This window comes from Octopus bimaculoides, chromosome 20 (assembly GCF_001194135.2).
Source record: "Octopus bimaculoides isolate UCB-OBI-ISO-001 chromosome 20, ASM119413v2, whole genome shotgun sequence".
NCBI classification, from domain to species: Eukaryota; Metazoa; Mollusca; class Cephalopoda; order Octopoda; family Octopodidae; genus Octopus; species Octopus bimaculoides.
In genome coordinates this window covers 46,659,421-46,666,243 of record NC_069000.1, presented here as the reverse complement: position 1 = coordinate 46,666,243, position 6,823 = coordinate 46,659,421, and the positions used below count along the sequence as shown (strand labels likewise).

At 40.2% G+C, this 6,823-nt stretch overlaps 1 protein-coding gene across 1 annotated transcript in view; it reads left to right on the top strand.

Annotated features, from left to right (window-relative positions):
- The first annotated feature begins 4,360 nt into the window (after positions 1-4,360).
- LOC106874352 (protein NEDD1) overlaps positions 4,361-6,823 on the top strand; it is a 19,260-nt gene continuing 16,797 nt past the window's right edge. Inside the window, exon 1 of the mRNA XM_014922056.2 lies at positions 4,361-4,806. Coding sequence (XP_014777542.1) covers positions 4,641-4,806 — 166 coding nt within the window. The 5' untranslated portion in view covers positions 4,361-4,640. The remainder of the gene's footprint in view (positions 4,807-6,823) is intronic.

Below are 6,823 nucleotides of genomic sequence, written 5' to 3'. Positions count from 1 at the left end.
ATTAGTCCTTGTTATGTTGCACATTAATCCAGTGCACCACCCTGCGAGTGCAAAATGTCTGATGCAACAACATTGAGAAAATATATTCATAAAGTGACGTAATGAGAGTTTTTAGAGGATATCGCCATGTCTGGGCCACGAACACAGAACAGATCTGTTTGGCGAACACGAACCGGTGACCTCTCTGTTCAGTCCACAGCACTTATTAACATTCTTTCATTGACGAATAAAGAAAGGATTGTGATCAGGGACAAGCCCAAAGACAATGGCACTTTTGTCATAATTTTAGATACTTTTTATATTACAGCCATTTCCTATCAACACATATATAAAGAATATGTATGTATGTATGTATGTATGGATGGATGGATGGACAAACACATACACACACACACATGAAATGTATGTGTGTACACAGAGAGCAAGGAAGAGAGAGAAAGCGATATAAATAGACATGTAGATAGACAGATAGATATATAGATAGACAGATAGATAGATAGATAGATAGATAGATAGATAGATAGATAGATAGATAGATAGATAGACAGATAGATAGATAGATAGATGGATGGATATTTATACCGATGTGGTTTCCACCATATTGTGGCTTCTTATTTCTTTGTCCTTGGGATTATGATTCCGACGGATTTCATTATGGAGTGTCCTAGCTACAACGTCATGTCTCATCGGTAGATAATACCATGATGACATTTTCGGACAACTGCTTATGATGTGGCTGATATCTTCGGTGTGAACTCCACAAAGTCTGCATCGGTTGAAACATTTTACAGCTTTTCGTGTATCTCTGTCCCTTTTGTGTATCGGGTATTTGGTTGATATTTCCTGTTCCTGGATTGCAAACGCATACCCTTCAAAGTGGGAGGTAGTAATCTGGCTATTGGTCCATGATAAACCGCTTTGATGACCAACGTTACTATCATCACGGAGCTTTCTACTAACGTATCCATGAATAGTCTTCTGCTCATATAGGCTCATCCTTTCATCCGATGATTCGTTGCGGTGGAGTCGTGCGACTTCTTTCGTCATGTATTCTAGGTTATCAGACAAAGAGTGTTGTTCAAGGAGCTGCCTTCCAAGTCTTATGATGTTATCAGCCTCACGTTTGCAAACTTGGTCAAGGGATGCACTCCGACACTTGGCGGTTAAAAGATGTTGCCGAAGGGATATAATAGGACAGTGTGTATGTATGTATGTATGTATGTATGTATGTATGTATGTATGTATGTATATACATCAATGTATATACATACGCACATATGTATGTTCATAAATATGTGTGCGTGTACGTGTTTATGTTTATCAGTGTGTGTGTGTGTGTGTGTGTGTGTGTGTGTGTGTGTGTGTGTGTGTGTGTGTGTGTATTATGATAAACATTCATATGAACTCAAACCAACAACGAGATACGAGATGCAACGGAATTTCGAACACGGACAACAATATCACACATTACCAAGGCAACAGAACAACACTACCAACATGCACGCGCACACACACACACGCACACACACGCACACACACACACACACAATTCTCTATCTCTCTTTGTCTCTCTCTCTCTTTCTTTCTCTCTTTCTCTCTCTCTCTCTCTCTCACACACACACACACACACACTGCCACATCATGTGTAAAGAAAACCGGTGAAAGGTGTCGAGATAATCAGGAAGCGATATGTAAGGTCAAATACTGTGGCCTTGGTCTGTGTTTAGGGAAGGTGTGGGGGCAAAAGGAGGAGACGGGGAGGAGGCGAATTAAACACCTGATATCATTACTGGAAATGGTAAATCTATTGGGCGGGGTGGGGCGGGGCGGGAGTATGAAGGGTGAAACTTGTGTAAGTGTGTGTGTGTGTGTGTATGGAAGTAAAGGTGTCTATTACACACACGCAAACACTGCACATATATACGTACCTATGTATGTATGTATATATAGAGACAGATGGATATGGATATAGACAGTGAGAGAGATAGAGAGAAGGAGAGAGAGAGAGAGAGGAAGATGTATGGATATATATAATACATAAATACACATATATACACACAAACATTCACTAATATATACATTATATACATACAAACATTCACTCATATATACATTATATGCATATATACATACATATATGAGTATGCATGTAAGCATTTGTGTGTCTATCTATCTCTTTCTGTATATATATATATATATGTGTGTGTCCGTGTGTGTGTGTCTATACACATATACACACATACACACATATATATATATATATATATATATGCTTGTGTGTATGTATGTGTATGTTGGTGTGTATGTGTTTACGTATGTATGCAACGAAAACATAAGAAAATCCCTGTTAAATAGATCATTTAACCACGATGTGTATATTTAACGATATATTCATGGTATGTAGAATGGATGGTATTTAGCGTGGTGGTGGTGGCGGTGGGTATTATGATGTCGGCCAGCGGGATGGTGGAAGCGGTCGTAGTTTTGGTGTAGTAGTTTTGACATGTGGTGGTGTAGTAGTTTTGACATGTGGTGGTGGTATGACTTTGAAATTGTTGCGGTATGTGACATGGTCAGTATTGTGACAGCAGCAGCAGCTTTAGTAGTAGTAGTAGTAGTAGTAGTAGAGGTGGTGATGTTGATGGTAGGAATGTTGTTGTTGATGTTGTTGTTGGTTGTGGTTGGGTAAAATAGGACAATGCTCATTATACAGAGGGCGGCGAGCTGGCACAGTCGTTAGCGCGCCGGGCGAAAGGCTTCGCGGTGTTTCGTCTGCCGCTACGTTCTGAGTTCAATTTCCGCCGAGGTCGACTTTGCCTTTCCTCCTTTCGGGGTCCATAAATTAAGTACCAGTTACGCACTGGGGTCGATGTAATCGACTTAATCCCTTTGTATGTCCTTGTTTGTCTTCTTTATGTTTAGCCCCCTGTGGGCAATAAAGAAATAAATACTCATCATACAGTCGCCATCTTTAAGTGATGTGACCACCACCTCTTATGTTACCCCGTGGCCATCCACACTGACCTTCATCTGATTTGCTATTCAAGTCAGGTTCCAACTACAGAAGATCAAAAGCACCACCAAATCCTCTTTTCGCTTTAAAGTGTGATCGTGAAAAATTTCTTCCAAAGTGAATAAACTTTTGTGTAATACCTGTAATGGACCCCAGTGCATGACAGGTACTTGATTTCATTGACAGAGAACATGAGCTCAACAGGGGAAGAGAGCTGACAACATTGTCCCATGCTCTAACGATTATTCTTTGCTCCGTCAAACTGATTAATCTTTTACTTGTTTCAGTCATTAGACCGCGGCCATGCTGGGGCACCGCCTTAGAATATTTTAGTCGAATGAATCGACCCCCACTACTTATTATATAAAGCCTATTCCATTGGTCTCTTTTGCCGAACTCCTAAGTTACGGGGATGGAATCACACCAACACCGGTTGTCAAGTGGTAGTAGGGTACAAAGATACACACACACACACACACACACACACACAACCCCCCACCCACACATATTCGATAGGCTTCTTTCAGTTTCCATCAACCAAATCCACTCTCAAGGCTTTAGTCAGCCCGAGGCTAGAGTAGAAGTTACTTGACCAAGGTGCCACGCAGTGGGATTGAACTCGGTAATTCTAGGCGAGGAAGGATCAGTTGATTACTTTGACCTCAGTACTCAACTGCAGCTCAGTACCTGACCTGTGCTTTAGTTTATCGACCTGAAAGAATAAAAGGCGAAGTTGACCTCAGGTATATATTTTGACCAACGCTCCAGGTACAAATCTTTCCAGTTCTTGGTTCCAGAAGAATGAAAAGTAAATTCGATGTGGATGAAATTTAAATTCTGAACGCAGTAAAGAACAGAAATAGCTGAGGCATTTTATCGTGTACCCTAACCGCTCTTGTGGTTCGAATATTCTTAGATTCCTTTGCTACCTAAATAAAAGGCATTTCTTTCGCTACCTAAATAACCGCCCCCCCCTTATCCGCCTAATTTAAAAAATCCCTCCCTTACCGCCTGACTAATAATTTTTAATTTATGCACAAAGCCATCTGTTTTGAGCAAAGAAGTGTTAATCAAAAACATCGACCTTAGTTTTTATCGACATCAGACGGATAAAAAGATAAGCTTATCTCATCAAGATTTGAACCTAGAACGTGAAGAACCTGAACAAATACTGCAAGAGATTTCTTTTTCCGACGCTCTAATACATAAAGACACTATAAAATTCATTCTTTTTTTTTCTTTTTGGTTTAGTTGTTTTAGCTAGCAATTATAAGGGCGATAACTCCTAACTTTCTTTACTGTTTGTGATAGTCGTCTCCCTTGTTAGTCACATGTGTCGAAAGAGGGCGCTGCCGCGAGATTTAAATGAGACAATCTGACATTTTTAAATCCCTTCCAGTCTCGGAGGTTTCGAGACTTTTCCCCCGAATATTTCGCAATATTTTGGTGATCGTGTCTTGTTTATTTCACTAATTAATTAGTTACCTGATCTAATTACATACAAGTAGGGTTTCGAGTATCGAACGACTGCAAATACGCCCTGAAAGAAAGGATTTCACGTTCGATTTTATTGGCGGCGGCAAACTTTCAACGTCGAAGAAGGTGAAGTTGTGGTGTTCATTCAGTGATGTTGGCGTCGTCGGCTGAAAGTGTCCTTCTTTGGGACATTCCTCAACTGAAAGAGAAGACTGATCCGAATAGCAGTAAATTATCGGTACAACTGACCAAACAGTGGAATAAATCTGCCGAAGACACTGGAACCATCACAGACATTACCTGGAATACTCCAAAAAGTATCCTTTATTATCTTTATTATTTGTGTTATACTTTAGGCGGCACTTTACAGAATCGTTAGCACGCCGGACAAAATGGTTCGCAGCATTTCGTCCGTCTTCGCGTTCTGAGTTCAAATTCCGCCGAGGTCGACTTTGCTATTCATTTTTCGGGATCGTTTGAACATTGGGGTTCCTCCCCATTCAATTCCAGGCTTCCTGCCTTCACTAAAAGGGCTTATTATCATTTATTTATTTTATGTTTGTTGTTTTTATTTGGTAAACTTGCTGTTCTTGTTTCTTTTCAAATATAAATTTTGTTTGTTTTTGTTTTGGTGTGAAAGTGGTGGTGGTCATAGTGTGACTCTGAAAGTACAGTTGGTTGTGGTGGTGATAGTACTAGTGGTAGTTGTAGTAGTGTTACACGAGGTTGCAGTAACAGTGATGGTGTTACGAGTGGTAACTTGTTGTGACGGCCAGGGCCGGATTACGTCCCATCGAGGCCCTAAGCACTTAAAAGTTTATGTAATTTAAAATATAAACAATAACAAACCATAAAATCAATTTTTATTTTTCAAAACGAAACAAAACAGTAAGAGGGAAAATAATGTTTATTTTTGTCTACTTCCACTGAATTTATATTTCAAAAAGTTTCTTCCTACTTTTTTGAATTGCTAAGTCTTTGATCAGATCCTTAGAATTAATCTTACGTAACACATCTGCATCTATATTTAGTAGAAATAAAGGCATCCCGAATATTATTTTAGCAAGTTTAAAGTGATTTCGTTTGTGCCGTAAACCATTTACCATTTCTGTGGTGCCCCTCCTCCTTCCCTTGATGCCCTAAGCACGTGCTTATTTTGCTTAATGATTAATCCAGCACTGGTGATGGTAGTAGTGTAGATATGGTATGAAATAATTTTAAACAGGAACAGAAGGCTTCAAATTATTATGAGGGTAGGAAGGGTGGAGGAGTCGATGTAATCAACCTCAGTGTTTTTGATTGGTACATGGTTTTAACCCATAAAGGATGGAATGCATTATTGATCTCCAAAGCATTTGAACTTAGAGTGTAAAGAGTTGCTGAGCTTGATGAAACAGATTGTCAAATTATTCTGGGGGGAAGGGGGTAGACGGTGCTTGTACTGGCCCCTGAGGGAATAAAAACTCCTTCCTTCCTTCCCCACCCACTCTGCTTTTGCCATCTCACTTTTGTGGTCAAGTATTTCCTTTGCAGCAGTGCACCTGTTTCTATCTTCATTCCTGTTCTCTCTCTCTCTCCCTCTCCCTCTCTCCCTCCCCCCCTCTCTCTCTCCAGGTAACCTTGTACCTCCTCTATAGCAAGACACCTGTTTCTGTCTCTCTGCCTCACTCTAACCTTTCATCATCCGACACAAGATCACCTCCTCCAGTGCCCCCCTTCCCGTCTCAAAAGAGATTTTTTTCATTTGTCTTGCATGGTACTTGGTGACCCTGTCAGTGCAGGGGCCACATAACAGTGCCCAGTTCACACTGTAAACTGGTTGGTGTTTGGAAGGGCATCCAGCTGTAAAAATCTTACCAAAACTGACCTCGCCTGTACTTGTGCCACATAAAAAGCACAAAGTCCACTCTGCTGAGTGGATGGAGTTAGGAAGGGCATCCAGCTGTAAAGATCCTGCCAAAACAGTCACAGAAATCTGGTGCAGGGTTCTGCCTGGCTGGCTCTTGTCATCCCCCCCCCCCATGCCAGCTTGGAAGGTGGACATTATACGATGATGATGATATATATAGGTGCTGCAAAAGAAGCACCCAATACACTGTATAGAAACCATGCCAAGCCAGACAATTGGCACAACCCTCTGGTTTGTCAGCTCTTGTCAAACCATCCAACCCATGCCAGCATAGAAAGCAGACGTTAGATGATGATGATGATATATATATATATATATATATATATACATACATATATACATACATACATATATATATATATATATATATATATATATATATATATATACACACACATGTATATATATATATATATATATATATA